General features: G+C 38.4%; 1 protein-coding gene across 1 annotated transcript in view; it reads right to left on the bottom strand.

Annotated features, from left to right (window-relative positions):
- ptprga (protein tyrosine phosphatase receptor type Ga) overlaps positions 1-16992 on the bottom strand; it is a 280039-nt gene that overhangs the window by 114937 nt on the left and 148110 nt on the right. The window contains exons 3-4 of the mRNA XM_081356988.1: positions 8913-9095; positions 6243-6391 (exon numbers count right to left, since the gene is read on the bottom strand). Coding sequence (XP_081213114.1) covers positions 6243-6391; positions 8913-9095 — 332 coding nt within the window. The remainder of the gene's footprint in view (positions 1-6242; positions 6392-8912; positions 9096-16992) is intronic.

The raw sequence follows: 16992 nt of genomic DNA, 5'->3' as shown, positions 1-16992 counted from the left end.
ACGTCGCACAAATTTTAAATCAATATATTGTCTTATCTGAATGAGCAGTCAGGGTGATTTTCACATAGTTTTGGAGCAAATATTCTAGGCTACGTGATACAATTTTCAAAAGTCTTGTGAAGAAATAATCAGTAGGGGTTTCATGGCCTTATTTCAGTGAGAATTTTTTTTTGTATTTTCACAAACCACGCATAAATGTCATTATCTCAAAACTACAAACTTTTACATACCTGCTGCTGATATATTATTGTAGCAGAGTTTGTGCTGAATACAGTGTAATCAGACTTTAGCCATGAAAATGTCACAAGTAACAGAAATAAGCACAAATGTCAGAGCATGTCAGAACACCTCCAGGGCCCAGAAAACAGCTCAGACCCCAGAGGGTTAAATTGGTACTGGTACTTATTTATTAGATTAGTAGCTAATTAATACGTACTAGTATCTAATTAATAGGTACTAGTATCTAATGAATAAGTACTAGTATCTATTGAATAAGTACTACTATTTATTGAATAAGTACTAATTAGAGTTCTCAACGGGCCTGAAAATTACAACCCGACCCGACCCGGCCCGTGGCTTTTAAAGCCCGGACCCGATGTAACCCGACACATCATCATGAATTATCTGCCCGAACCCGGCCTGCAGCCTGACGATAATTATTATTTTTTCTCTCATACACGTATTATCATGACCAGCAGAAGGGAATTCAAATCAACCTTTAATGTTCATGCCTTTTAACAATACAAACAACTTTCCAGACCTCTGATTTTCCCACTCCTGTAGTAGCGACGGTGAATTCACATAGACAGTAAATTCACCTGCGGCAAGTTTACTTTTCACCATCTTCTTCTCCAGGCTAAAGCCGTGCACGCAGCGGCGTCAGGTCTGTCCCCGCCCCTCTCCATGATGCACGTTGCAGGCAGCAGCAGCCAGACTTTCTTTACGGTGAACAGCAGCGATGATAAATAAATGTTTTTTTGTTTTGTTTTGTTTTTCACTGAGCGGAAAAGATTAAGCCCGAGGTCCGACCCGACCCGACTCATTTGCTTATATTTTCGGTCCGACCCGTTGAGAACTCTAGTACTAATAGCTAATGAATAAGTACTAGTATCTATTTAATAGGTACTAGTATCTAATGACTTAGTACAAGTATTTATTGAATAAATACTAGTATCTAGTAATAGGTACTTGTATCCAAAAAATAAGTACTAGTACCTGATATCTGAATGACAGATGCCCATAGAAGTCAATAGCAAAAAAATTAAATGTGTTTCTAGTAACAAAATAATAGTTACTAGTCACTATTGAAATAAGTACTAGTATCTAATAAGTACTAGTAACTAATGAATAAGTACTAGTATATAATAAATACGTACTAATACATAATAAATATGTACTAGTACCAATTTAATAGGCACTTAAATCTAATGAATAACTACTAGTATCTTTTAGAAAGGTACTAGTATCTAAAGAATAGGCACTAGTACCTAAAGAATAAGCACTAGTAACTAATGAATAAGTACTAGTACTTAATGGAATATATACTAGTATCTAAGGGTGTATTCACACCTGCCTCGTTTGGTTCGATTGAATCGAACTCTAGTTCGTTTCCCCCCTTGGTGCGGACCTTTTGGGCAGGTGTGAATACAGCAATCGAACTCGGGTGCGGACCAAACAATCGAACCGAGACCCAGCTGAAGAGGTGGTCTCGGTACGGTTCCAAACGAACTCTGGTACGGTTCGTTTATGGTGTGAACATGAACCGACCCAACTGCAGAAAACTGCGTCTTTTTATTTGACTGCTCTTATGAGGATACTTAACAAAACGGACATTTTGGCATAATGGTGTCTAAAGCGAGCGAGCGAGCAAGAGCGCGCGCACGGCAGAGAGAGGGAGCGAGAGACCTTGCGTGTGTGTGCCGTGCCTCACGAAGCGCATGTAAAGACCCAAGTCAGTGCGGGCGGGCTTTTATCTATACCATATAGTTTCTTCATATTGCGTTTGTAGAGAATAACACCAAATCAGTAAAATAACAAATTTTACATAACGAAATATCTCCATGCTGAGCCTGTTTGTGCACTTCCTGCTTTTCCCTGCTTGAGAATTCCTGTCCAATGAATGAACGACCTTAGCACACGTGTGGTTTTGTTTACACATTTTGGTTCACTTGCAAAAAGAACAGTGTGAAAGCGAACCGTACCAAACAAAAAAAATCAACATTCTATTTGGTCCGGACCAAAGCAAGTGAACTATCGGACTTTCCTGGTGTGAATACACCCTAAAAGATAAGTACTAGTAGCATGAAAATAGAGACTAGTAGGAAAACCGCCAGGAAAACCACAGAGCTCCACTGCTGATTGCCTTAATTAGCTTTCTGACTCGAATTTGTTTCGTTAATGAGCGTGTTGCTTGTAAGATAGCGTTTTGGCTGATGAAGACTAATTCATAATAGGCCACACTTCACTTCAACTCTGTCTTGTTATTCGGTTTTGTTGTTAACCTTACCTCTAGTGTTTCTCTTCTTGTCATCTATGTTTCTGCTGCTTCTGTGAAGTTCCAAACTCCTCTTTCTCACGTCTGTCTCTTTGTCTTTTCTTTATTCAGCTAGGGTTGTGTAACAGAGTGAAAAGAGCAGCCTCATCTACATTCTCTGAGCTTCAGGCTCAACTCACATCGACTACAAGACACTAAATGTGACAGACCAAACAAGTCAAACACACTACAGACAGACATCACAGGAACCTAAACACAGATCGCTCTAGTGAGACTGTCCAAAAGTCGCTCTAAATACAGTGTCAGCTCTATTTGGCTCTGAAGCTACACGATTATCTGATCACTTTTATTTCTTGAAGGAAACACTTGCAAAGACTATGTGTTTGCAAATGCAAATGTATAAAATGGATAGTTGAAAATGTGTATATATTGTCATATAAACAACCAGTCACTACACTGATTAGAGTCAAGTTGTATGTGTTTCATTCGCTAAAAAGAACTGCCTAATAAAGGGTAATTCCGTCAGAAATTGGTTGGACTAAAGGCCTGGGTAAACTTTAATTTCAGCGTCCAGACGTGTTGTGTGTGCAGTCGTCCCGCACAGCTTTGAAAGTGTTGTTACTCTTCTGTCTATTCTGTCTTTCTTGTGCATGTGGTGTTGTACGTGCACCGTCAGCGCAGTCTCAAAAAGTATACTTTGAGCTTAAGCTGCTTGTGCTGTATTCACTAAAAAGGGAGTGGCGTTTTGATTCACCAAAAAAGGGAATGGTTCATACTAGTCAGTTGTTTGGGAATTGGTAGGATTAGAATGGTAATGCTGTATGGTTTTGAGTCACTAAAATGATTTGGCTCATTGGGTATTAGTTGGACTATACTGGTTGTGCTGTATAGATTTGATTCACTAATAAGAATTGGCTCATAAGGGTCATTCCATCAAGAATCTGTTAGACTACGCTGTTTGTGCTGTTTTGATTCATTAAAAAGAACTGGCTCACAAGAGTCATTTGTTCAGGAATTAGCAGAATTACAGCGGTCAAACTGCTTTTCATTTACTAAAAATAACTGACTCCTAAGAGTCATTTTTTCTGGAATTAGATAGAATAGGTTTTGATTCAGTAAAAAGATTCATTAACTCAACCGAATGTCGTTTGGTTCCTCTATTTATTTTTTAAATGTATCTGGTTCTGAATAAACGTATTTTCCGAACCCTTATGCAGTAAAATCACTGTAACGCAGGGGTGGGCAAACTTTTTGGCTCAAGGGCCACACTGGGTTTTAAAAATTTGACAGAGGGCCGGCCCAGTAGCAGATTATGAAGCACGATCTCATGAAAGTGCGTATCTATACCACAAATTTTATTTCTCGTGCCATTTATATGCCAAAAATGTTTTTTTTTTTTTGTTTGTTTTTTGCGTGCATGCTACACACTGTAAACCCCTTGGTTAGGATTAGGGGTGTGGAGTGCGTGCCTATTACACGCCATAAAGTGCATATCATATGCACGCGAAAACATATTATGCACTACAAATACAATTCGTGGTATTCACACTTTCATAAGATCGGGCTGAGCAAACAGACAATGTTGTGGCAATGTCTGTGCGAAATTCAACAACTGAGAGACGACATTCTGACAATACATTTTTTTATGCTAGATATCCCCCATTTAGCATGTTATGTTTTGATGTTAATTTTTAAAGATGTTAGATAGGCTAATTATAGCCTATACTTTCTAATATAGTTTATCCTTATTATTATTTAATGGCCTAACAGTAAATTAGAAACAAAACATCTGCAAGTGTACACTTAGAAGAGTAAAAATTACAGGTTACGTTAATTCAACTTTATTAAAACTGAATGGCAATTTGCACTTCCAAAAGTCATACATTTGTGGAAATAAACGAATATACAAATTTATTTTAAGAATAATAAAATAAAACATAAAAGGCAAAGGGAGATCAGAACATTTAATGAAAAAAAAAAAACGGGTTCTGTACATGGCAGACAGGGGAGCGTAGTCAAAAGCCGGACGATAAAGGTCGGTAAACGGAATCGGGCAGGATACATCCACAAATCCAGAGGAGGAAAGAAACTAAATAGCAGACAAATCAAAGGAAAAACTAAGGTGTGCAAGCGGTTACCAAACATTTTTTTTCTCATTGAGTTTCCAAAAAAGGAAAAAACATTAACGTGCAACAAGTCTATGCGCTTAAGTCGCTGTCTGTTTGGTTTCCATGGTGACGCGTCATTGCTTGTTACGTGACGCACCGCAGCCACAACAGCGCTGAATGAATGATGATCTGCTTTTATGTCATTTTTCCTTTTTTACATTTGTTAGCAATGGCATGCAATATCTGATATTCCGATTGTCAAATATATGCAACGCAATATATATATATATAAAACGCAAAGTATTGAAGCTGAAACTTTCAATATGACAATAATCAATTCTGACTTTATAATAAACTGCCAAGTGTCTGCTTTCAAATGAGACCATACTTATGCGTTTAGTGCAAAGAGTTCATGAACTGTATCTGTTTTAGTTTGGGTATGCCATTTCTGGGTTAATACAATCTATTTAAATTCTTTTTAAATGTCTTTTATTTTATTTTATTATAAGCAAACAATATCTACATAGCTGGTAGAATGCAGTAGGAGACCTTAAGTGCCAATGTGATTTATACTGTGATGACATCATCACACCAAGCCACATCAAACTGCCAATACGAGGGACGCTAATGCAGGCCAACGAACACATTTTACTCTCTAAATTAGGTTGGGCGGGAGGGCAATAAAATTACGACCACCAAATCAAACAATATTAATTGCACTTAAGGTTGAAAGACATGCAAAACTCTGATAACTTGCATATTTGAGGCTGGGTGATAAAATCGGTCTCAAGTGTGCATGAGAAGTGCCAGGCAGCCATAGTGATAAATCAGAATTGCAAAGAGAGACACAAGCAGCCAGTGATCAGACCCAAGAGAGAGAGCTCGTCTCCATAATGCCCTGTTCAATCAATACAGGAACGCCCTTTACACGCTTCTATAACAGACGGCCAACCATTCCTCCTTTCCACCCGACCATGATTCCTCCTGCTCTTCCTCAAAGTAAAGACTACCAAAGTCCAGATAAAGCTCATTTTATACTTACAAGAGCTGTGGGTCAATGACTTAATAATGGAAAACTTTTGTCTGCCAATAAGAAAAACAGAAAAGGACCTCAGCAGACCCTTAATAGTACGTCATGTCAAGATCTATACAGAAATTCTCTTAAAAAATCAGACAATTTGACCTTTATTATGGTAAGTCAAGCTTAGTTCATATTGTAATGTCATGTGGTGTGACTCCCCCCAAAAATTACCTTTATTTATTTATTGGAATGACAATGTACATGAGGATATAATTGTACTTTTTACGTGTTGGTCACACCACATGACATTTTAGCACCATTAACTTAAATTCCTTTTTAATCTAGACTTTTCTTCTTTTTTTAATCATAGACACTCCTATACACCAAAACATCAAAGGCAAAATACCCTAAAGCATCACGACTCTTGGGCCATTTGAAATTTATAGCATTCTTCAAACATTGCTTGAATGTTCTTAAGACAAAGTCCCAAGTAAGAGTGTAATTTAAAAAAAGTTGGCGTTTCCGGCAAAATAAAGCAAGTAGGCTAGAGTTGTGAGTTGGTGGAGCTGGTTTGTTTAGATATGGAACAGACGTTGGAGAGAGATTAGCTGAGGCTCACCTCCACAGGGAATCTCCTGCCATTGATGCTGTGCTCCGAGCCGTCAGAACCATTGCTCTGGCCCCAGTGGAACTCCACCTTCTCCGCTTTGAAGCGGCCCGGTAGCCCGGCTCCTCTCACAAAATAATCGTCCTTCAGGAAGATCGCCACTGTGAGGTGCAGAGAAAAGGAAAGAGGGTTAAACAGGGAGAAAAAGAGAAATAAAGACCACTTTCTTGGCATGTACATTAAACAAATGCATTCCAAGCATTGACTGGAAAATAGACTTCCTTTCAGTATTTATGATTATTCCTTTACCTTCCTTAGGGACATGGGCTGAATATTATACACAATTCCTTTCTGCTGTTGCCCTCAGGCCAGGTCTCAAATGAAGCAGTAATTTGGCTGAGAGAAGACATTTTCCCCTCACATCATTTCAAATTGCTTTTTTGATTCCTTTTGTTATTTCAAAAAACAAGAGCCTTAATAAAAAAGCGGGGAACCGATAGCGAAAGCTCTTCCGTCAAAGAGCATTTAGATTCATAAATTGGTCTTTCGCACCAGGACCGGACTTTCACTAATGGGTGCAACCTTAAATAGCACAGCCTTTGTTGGACAGATTTCTTTTTCCGATTGAATTTCGGAGTGATTTTTACTCGCCGCTTGCCACGAGAGATTTGTGTCCTATTTAAAAGAACGGCTCCTCTGAAACCTCACTTGTAATCTTAGCGAAACAGGCTAGTGTCCAACCATTGAGATATTGAAGCAATCAACTGGTGGCAGTCTGAATCCGTCACCACAGCAACGACGAGTGACGACTTGGAGGAGCCAGGGGCAAAAGTAAGACGCATGACAAGCTCTAGCACAAACACACACTCTCAAGCCTGGGAAAAAACAACGCCGCTCTCTGTCCTTCTCTCGACTCCTCTTTAAGTTGTTTGGTCTTTTGTTGATTTTTTGACGTAATCCGACATGAGAGGGAGAATCAGTTTCATTAGCTATTCCGGCTTTGAGCTCCATGAGCTTTAACAAACAGGCAGGAATTAGACAGCTAAGCCAGCAGGACCTTGGAACGGCAGCTTGTGAAAACTAGGCCTCTCCTGCCAGCAAATCCTTGATCAATGCAAATGTTTCTTCAAGGTTCCAAGATCTCATGAATTTCTTAAGTTTAATTTGGTGGGGGTCTGTGAGAAGCTAGTGTATTGGCCAGTCCAGCAACACACACACTCGCTCGATCGCTTGCAAAAACGCCTCTAGGTTTGGAATATTTTCTGCAGTATATGGCATGTCAGTATGTATGGAACAGGACAAAGCACACCGAGTGAAATACTGTACCAACAATGCAATGTACTTGACATCATCTTCCATTTTCAACACAACAATTAGATTTGACTGCCTAAAAACAAGACATCTTTATAGAAAATTGGATTAAAAAGCATTTTAACTTATCATCATTTATTTTATTACATATTTATAATATGTGTTTGTTATATTTTTATAATAAATAATGAATTATCACTTAATTTAATGTTTTTATACGATCGTCCAACACAATATTTCAAGATATGGTCTCTGGTATGTCTGCTGGAATTAAGGATTCAAGTAAAAGAATTCAAGATTGGGTATGTTTTTCAATAATAATTTGATTATCTTGATTAATTTGTGTTTTTAGCATTCAAATTAGGTTCTTTCGTGTGTGTTGTCATCCTGTGGCCACTTTGTTGAGAACCACTGGTGTACACTATATACTGTACAATACACAACACAAGTACGCTAGTATTCCATTGCAAAGACATCGAAGTTCTTTTTTTTCACACTTATTCCTTTTCCGGACATCCCTAATGAGTGTTTCGCTCAAGGTGAGAAGGTCAAGGGTCACTTGACGTTGTAGTCGTCCATAGAGAAAATGATTTAAAACATTGATTGAGTCATGCATAATTCAGAGGTGCCGGGTCTGTAGGTTTATTGTGCCGCCCTGTTCCAAGTGATTATTTCTCTGATAAAACACTCATGTGTCAGTTATAAATAGCAAAGCAGCTCTCCATTATTCATGGGACAACAGCGGGACATTTGTCTTCCTCTGCACGGATTATGTTAAGGAGGGAAATGCTGGGCAATTCGTGTCTGTGTAAACTTCCTCAATACACTCCTCTGCAGTACTGCTTAATGGTGCAAGACTGTAGCATGAAAACAGAATTCGGGTGTGAAAAGTTCAGGAGGAAGATGGAGAATTATAGAGCTTGAAAGTACAAGAGTTGAACACTTCCATTCATTGTGACCTATCATTTATAGAAGTCAATGGCATGGGGCGGCAATTGGCACGTGTTTCTGTAGCATTAAATCCAGCGTATTCTTTATCCATTCCATTTCCCTATCCAATAATTGTTTTTGTTCTCAAGTCTCTAATAAAACTATTTTTAGAGAGTGATAACTTAAGACTTGTCAGGTAATGTTATGACCCATTTTAAACCCCATTCACTTTTTAATGGCCAAAGCTGAGTTTCTCAAAAGCATTGTAAGCCTAAGAATATCGTAGAACAATTGCAACCAATGGTCTCTACGATCAACTTAGCTCACGATGCGTCTGAGAAACGCAACCCAGGATATTCTGCCTTATATCTGATGACATGATAGATCAATGATATTTTTTTGGTGAACTATCACAGACTGTCTGTATCTGTGTGCATTTACCAGTTTTGCCTGTATTCTTCATTGACGTCTTGTTGGACGACTCTGCATCGAACCCGTCCAACGTGAGTTCCTGGTACTCCATCGAGACCTTAGTGTCTTGGTCGGCTATATTGATTGGCGATTGGTTTCTCTCCTGACACTCAGGAAAAGCTGCCGTCCACCCTGTATCTGGTCCGTACGTCCCTGCAGAAGAGAGAGACAGCAAATCAATGGATCATCACACTGCAAACAGAAGCCGAAGCGCTCCCAGACTCACTTTATATTTCATAAATGCCAGTCAAAACACACTAGAGCTGTCCTGAAACGACCATCTGTCTGTCTGTCTAAAAAAAAAAAAGCTTGATGAAATGACAGAGTAGTCACACTTGAATCCAAGAACTTTGAACCACACAGACCGAAGCAGATGTTTTTTTTTAATTAATTTTTTTTTTTTTCCACTGAAAAGTTTACAAGCACTCGGTAGAGACAAATATGAAAACAACTTTTGGAAGTACCAGGAGTTTTTTTTCTTTTTACGAATAAATCATTGTTTGACAAGGCTTTTTCTTCTGAACCTCAGATTTCCTTTTTGACAGAGAGTGACCAAAAGTTAGCTAGCTACCAAGCTAACACTTGCTAATGGAATGAATGGTTCTTTGATCTCCCGAATGACACAAGTAAATACCTTTTTAGCTAGCTGTGATCATATTTAGCAGTAACAGCATGCTGGGTAAAAGCGATATCTCAAATTTTACGATGCCATGTTTTACTCATTTGTTCCTCCATGGTCACAATTGAACTAAAACAAAGGAACAAGTTGAGGCCACGATACAGCTAAAATGAAGGAACAAATGAATGTTTTGAACAAATTCTTTAAATCTTTGGACAAAAGTAATTTTGTCCAAAAATCTGAATTATAGCGGTCTGCAGTTTGAAACTATCAGTGATCAAAGCCACACAGTAGAGACCCTTGTCAACCTATACATAATAAAATAAAAGTATGAGCAGACAATTTTACTTCAGCACACAAAATGAGACAAGCAAACAAGACAAGGATATTTTAAGAGTCCATTAAACAGGTTGAAGCACCGCTTTGGCTTTGCTTACAGTTAAAGCCTGCCAAATCATAAATGCACCTTTCAGAGCAATAACCTGATGAGACACTGTAGTGCCAGAGTGTGAGTATGCAAGTGTTTCTTCTCTCTCAGACTCGGTGAGAGGTGAGCAGTGGTCCACAAACAGCTAAACAGAACGTCCAGCCCTAATTGAAAGCAATCCTCAGCTACCGGCCTTTAAGATGTATTTGTCGACAATTACCCCAGCCCTGCAAGCATCCGGACCGATCCGAAATGCGTATTTCATCAAATTAGGATTCATCCTCCTCAGCCTCTGCCCTCACTGCAGCCTTGGGGCATATTGATTGGACAGGTCTGGGTTTCATATGGAGCGGCAGAGTGCTATAGATCCGGGCAGCACTGCTGGGTAATGAAAGAGAGCGAGGACTTGCGTGTGAAGAGATTACTCACTCCTTAATGCAGCCCTAACAGGGTTAGAAAAACTGCACACGCAAACTTAATCCCAACCACACCTCAGGATACGCATCTCAGATGAGAAAAACAAAGGTCCGAGTACATAACCCTGCCTCTGAGCAGAAAAACAGAGATCGGTACCATTTCTTTCTTATTTGTTTTGCTGGGTTTATGGTTTTGTTTGTTCAGTTAGATCCATTTTTCATTGGTTTACGCATTAAGCTCTGTCCAGTTAACATATTTATGATATTGTTTTATCCTGTCTGTTGTAGGCCCAAAACATACTCGACGCAGATATGTGTATGCAAATAGATGAATGCAAACACTTCTAGTATGCAAACCTGACTTTGCATGTTTTTTGTTTTAACATTTAAAACAAGTTTTTATGACAGCCACCTTTTAAATGTTTATATTTAAAAAAAAAAATGAATTGGAGTAGAAACAATTATGTGTGTGTTCGTATACAACTTAAAAAACTGTATCTAATATAAACGAACAATGAATCTATCTACAATGAAACAAATGAATCTATATCGAATTGAATTGAATCGAACTGTAAGCTTGTGAAGTGAATCGAATCATGAAATTTGTGTCAATGCCCAGCTCTACTTGAAACACTGAAAATAGGACTGACTGAATTCTGGAAAACTGAACAGAATGCACTTCTATTGCTCACAGCCTCATTTTCATTTGTGTCAAATTAAATATAGTGTCTACTCTAGGGTCCATAGCAAGCATTAGCATAACTGTCTTCTTCTACAGTCAGCTGTTGCTTTCATGTCAACTACTGCCAAGGCAGGGCAGGGCATCATTTTCTGAGCAAGCAAGTTAAACTGTCAATACATTATTACGTTTATAGTTTGATACTTGAACTAGGCCTGTCACGATAGCAAATTTTGCTGGACGATAAATTGTCCAAGAAATTATCGCGATAAACGATAATATTGTCGTTCTGAGACCATTTTCATTTAATATAATTATAATGGCATAATAATGCAGGTACACCTTTTCAACGATCTATAAACTTTTATTTCTAAAGAATATTAAACATTGAAAACAGAAAACATTTTAAATATCCAAAAAAATGAACAAAACAACCAAAAACAATAAAAGCAATGGACTCTCGGTGTCTGTTAACAAAATAAATGTCTGTTAATAAATAAAATGGATGTAAACAAAATTGCACTTCAAAAAATATTAACCATTAGGCTTTAGACATTAGGCATAAATAGTGATACATTCCATAACAGGCAAAACTGACAGTTAGGACCTTTGTGAACAAATAAAAAAAAGCCTCAACAAGCCATATCACACAATTTTGCACTGTTTTACTCCTGTTACTTTGTCAAGTGATTGTGTACTGTCAGGAAGACGGAGACGCACTTTATTACGTGTGTATGCTACGCACTCAAAATACTTGGTTAGGATTAGGGGTGAGGAGTGCGTGCGTATTACACGCCATAAAGAGCGTATCATATGCACGCAAAAACTATTTTTGGCGTATAAATGGCACGAGAAATAACATTCGTGGTATAGATACGCATTTTCATGTGATCGGGCTCGCTGTCGCAACTCACAACTAGCGTCTTCTCTCTCTCCCGGCAATCGCCGCAAACAGTCCCGCCGGCGCTTTCCCATACAAAGACCATGTGACTGACAAGCGCCGCCTCCCCACACAAAGACCATGCAACTGACAAGAGAGTTCACTCCTCCTATACGCTAAAGAACCGAGAGTGGTCATCCAGTCTCTTTGGTAGAGAGAGAGAGACGAGGAAAACAAACAAGCATGCAAATGGAATTATCGCGGCCGGAAAAATTATCGAGCTCATTTTTTTTATCGTGCGATTAATCGAATTATCGACTATCGCGACAGGCCTAACTTGAACAACAACAAATCTGGTTAAATGGCACAGACATCGCTATCGCCAAGTAAAGTACTACTACATTAGCACAAGACTATATATTATGTACAATAGGATCACATTTTTTAATGCTATGAACAACCATTTGCATTTGTTTACTCATTTCCTAACGTTGATAGGAGTTTGTCCAACTGTCTATCAACTTAACCAGCAATTAAATCAGCCCTTCCTCCCTCTCTTCCTCTCCTTTAGTAAAAACACACAGTGGCTGGTACAGTGCATGGAAAGCTATTCTTGCGAGGACAGAGGGGAAGGTTCAACCTATTCGTACATTAAATAGTTGTGAGAGATCTCAGCCTCCCACTGTTTTGATTTACCCTTCATTCCTCCCTCTAGACAGAAAGGGAGGGAGCACAGACCAGGTGTCAAATCAACATTTCATTCACCTCTGACCCCTCTCTCAGCTCGATCAATACTGCCTCTGTTCAACGTTTCCTTCTCTTTTTTTATATTTTGTTGAGAGAGAGAAAGAGAGTTAGAGAAGCTGATGGATCTCCTAAAATGAGATTACGTTTTGAGGCAGAAGACGTTAGCTTTGCTACGAGAACACACAACCACTTTAACCATTGATTCTCTCAATCTTTAAAGAGATAGTTCACCTGAAATGAAAAATCTGTCAGCCTTATATCTGTCTAATTTTTTCTGTGGAACACAACAATACATATTTCTCCAAATAAAATGGAGATGGAAGCAGCTTGAACATTATGATAAATATCTTTTAAATATTTTTCTTCACATCAGGACATTTTTGGCTTTACAGTAAAAAAAATGATTTACATCACCAAAAATCATTTTACTTCTACTATAAGGTTCATTTAAGTGTCTATATGTAAGGACTGTATTGCATTTTACTGTATTTTTTGAATAAATCAGTAGATTAAAATATTACCCTTATGTCATTGAGCCATAACCGAATTATGTATATTCTTTGAACAAAACACAAAGCGTGAAATTTTTTAAAAGATTTATAAAAACAAAGAGAAGGCGGACCAGTGAGTTTCTTCCCCACCCCCTCGTCCTTTCAGAACCCTTACGAAACAAGACGTGCCACTCAAAAATTCATCTGACAAGTACAACCATGCCCTCATCAAAATGTGTCAAAGGGAGACACTGAAAGCAAAAAGTCCTTTTCCGCTAATGCTGCTGTTCTCATGCATATTTCACCAGGAACTGTCTCCAAATCTCCAGAGAGCTGACGTGATATTACAAGATTTAAGAATCTTAAGTGTAAATATACCTAAATTTTGCGTTTGGCCCCCAGGGACAATGTGCTTTTCACTTAATTAGCAACAATTCTACACACAGCTGTGTAACACTGATCTCAAACCATTCAGACTGATGCAGAAAAAGTGAGCGCAACAGTGTAATTTACGATGTGAACAAAAGTGTGTTTGTGCAAAAACATCTGAAGAGCATTTACATTATGTCTGCCCAATATCAGCAATGCGGCTCAATAAACAAAAATGCCATTTGGAAGATTGTGGCAGTCTGGATGGGCAAGAGAGAGAGACAAACAACGAAGCATCTCCTGTGGCTTCTCTTAGGGTTTCTGACGTGCCTATGATATGTCACACTAAGCCTGTCTCTCGGCTGCAGGTGCATTAGTGATGGGTCATAAACACAGAGACACATGGGTCTGTGGTGTTTCTGGATTTACCCGGCTTGACTGCCAGTGAACGCTGAGTGAGAAAGCTTTCTTATTCCCTCTCCATTACAGTACTCACACATACACACTCAACCCTTACGGAGAGTTTCTAAGCATGCTTCAAATGCACCCGTAGCAATGACGGTACAAGTGGACATCTAGATTAAAACAGCAAATTAAATGCAGGAAACTAGGCTATTTTAGAGTGCTTTTGTAATAATAATAATGAAATAATAAAACAGCTAGAATACTTTAGAATCATTTTCATTATTACTATTTTTAAAAGAAATTGATATTTTCAATTGTATCCAGCAAATATGCATTCAATTGATAAAAAGTGACAGTAAAGAATGTTAAATTTCTTTTCATTTCAAATATATTTCCAAGTAATGCTGTTTTGAAATGTTCTGTTTCAAATGTAGGATAACCATATTATAACTAATGATAATCATAATCATAATAAATGTTTCTTGAACACCAAATCAGCATTGGATGGATGGATGGATAGAACTGTTATCATTTTTAAGAAAATACATTAATACTAATATATTAAATATATTTATTTTATGTTAATATATAGAGATGCAGTCTCTTCATAGAACCCAAGGGAAAGGCCATTTGAGTAACGAATCATGGTTTGCATTGGTCTGTTTATCGTCCTCCATAATGCACTGGACCCTATTAAAGAGGTGCTTCCTCTGACACAACTTCTACTTTCTTTAATTAGATCAATGATTGCGCTTAATTACTCAAATAGGCTCTGTGGCATCAGCGCCAAAGCGATCAAAGCTGAGAAAGAGAGAGACCTGCATGGAGAAACTGAATCGTAGGCCTGTCATCGTCTCCACAGGGGCCGGTATTAGCATAACGTGCATTAGAAATCTGACAAATAAAAGCACTTTTGGGAAAACAAACCAGGAAAATAATTACGAATCAAGTGGCGTAAACACAGCCGAGTGCTGCTGACACTTTGGAAGTCTTTGATCCATGTGAGATGAATCCCAATGCAAACTCTCCCAAAACAAAACAAAAAAAGAGGTTAAGTTTAATATTGCAGTAGCCTCATGCTAACAGGCTAACAGCTAATGAGTGAAGTGTCTATGCTGATACCTCTCTGAATGACTGGTTTGTGCATCTTTTATGCATTGAGAGCTGTTACTAGCGAGATTGTACTCCAGAGAGCTCAATTTGACTGCGTAAATACAGCCCATCTTTCTCCCTCTGAAAGCAGTCACCTTGGTTATGATGGGCGCTGCATGGTGTTAGCGCTTGGCTGTTTGAAGTGCAGAGGTGGACAGGGTAAAAGTAGCTTGTCTGGCGGAATCTTGCGCTGTGTTAATTAGAAGTGGCGTGTGTTTATGTTTGTGTGTGAGTGTGTATGTGTCCAGGCAAAAAGAGAATTCTGGCTGTAAACCCAGTGGGATTTGAAGCCCATGAGCTGTCAAGAGCGACTGGAGATCCACACGCTGTCAGAGAACATTTCACGGCAGCCAGCAATAGACTCAACAGGCACACACACATAAACAAAGAAAAATAGACACATTCTCAAAGAGTCACATACATTTTCACACAGAGCAGTGCCTCAATCTCATGAAAAGACAGATTTCACACCTCACACAAACTTTATGTCGTCTTTGTGTCATCCACACGCTGTTGCAATTGTATTCAGGGTACACAGGGGTGCCCAGATTACATTCCACTCAATGTCTGCGGCCCAATTTGCATGCTATCCATCCTAAATTACATGCGAGATTGGAATTAGCATGTCCCAGATCATAGTACGTTGGAAATAGCATGCCAAAAGTACCCAGATGGTATGCTATTATTGGATTTTCTGGAAAGAATTTTGGGATAATATTTCCCACAACCCCTTACGCAACGGAAGAGAAGGATTGACGGCTCTCTGCTGACTCTGCTAAAAAAATGTAAAGGATGCAAAGCAGAAGCTGCCATGGCAGTTTTAATAAAGTAATAAAACTGCGTTGCATTGATTTCACCACAGTTAAAGGGTGTTCTAATGCACAATGCAGATAAATAGTTATTTTTATTACATTAGTATAAACAACTCTCCTGCCTATTGGATCTCAAATATAACTACAAAGTGGCAATTTCGTATGAATTCGTACGGTTTTTGGAAAAAAGAATGAAAGTCCAAATCAAACCGTCAGAGGGGCGTAAGCAGAAAAAAACGTACAAATTAGTTTGTACGAAATTACACAATTTAGCGAATTGCCATCAGAATGTGCTGCTTCTGCAAACAAATTCAATTCAATAGCCTAACTGTAGGCTTTATTGTGGACAAGCAACAAAGCAACTTATTAATATAGAATGTGGGCTAACATTAAATCAGCATTCTCAGTCTGAACAGTTTTATAAATATGCATGAAGCTATATGACGTATTAAAAAACTAAGGTAATAAATGCAGATAGATGCAAACACTTAACCATGTCAGTTCTAACAGTCAGGGGACATGTGGTTTGAAGATGTGGTAATATCTCAATCCTGGTGTAGTGTCTTACAACACACTCAAAGAAACTGTAATGAAAGCGCTATATAAATGCCTCATTCATTCATTCATTCATTAAAAGCAAGCATTTGTATAACCAGCAAGATACACAGTTTCAGTAAATGCGAATTACAGTACAATGCAGTTTGTCTCTGTTACTCCTGTTGAACTCCCGTTCAACCAGTTTTGACAACAATGTAAGACTTAAACAGACAACTTAAATAGTCCTTAAATACAAAAATGGATGCTACATTTATGTGTCTAAAAACTGTATAAAATATCTACCATATTCTAAATGAACTCTTTGATTGAGAGGGGGTATTTGGGGGTGTTATAGTCACAGTAGAAGATTTTGGTCTGTATAAAAGTATATACATGTGTCATTGATTCATAAACCTACAAGCATATTTCTCTTAAAGCCTCTTTCATAATCATAATAGACTTTACGTGAGGCACTGACCTTAAAATGCAGTTTATTGAACAAACCTTGTAATGTTC

Source organism: Scardinius erythrophthalmus, assembly GCF_964197995.2.
Source record: "Scardinius erythrophthalmus genome assembly, chromosome: 25".
NCBI lineage: Eukaryota > Metazoa > Chordata > Actinopteri > Cypriniformes > Leuciscidae > Scardinius > Scardinius erythrophthalmus.
The sequence above is the reverse complement of the archived record's forward strand: the minus strand, read 5'-3'. Positions and strand labels throughout refer to the sequence as shown.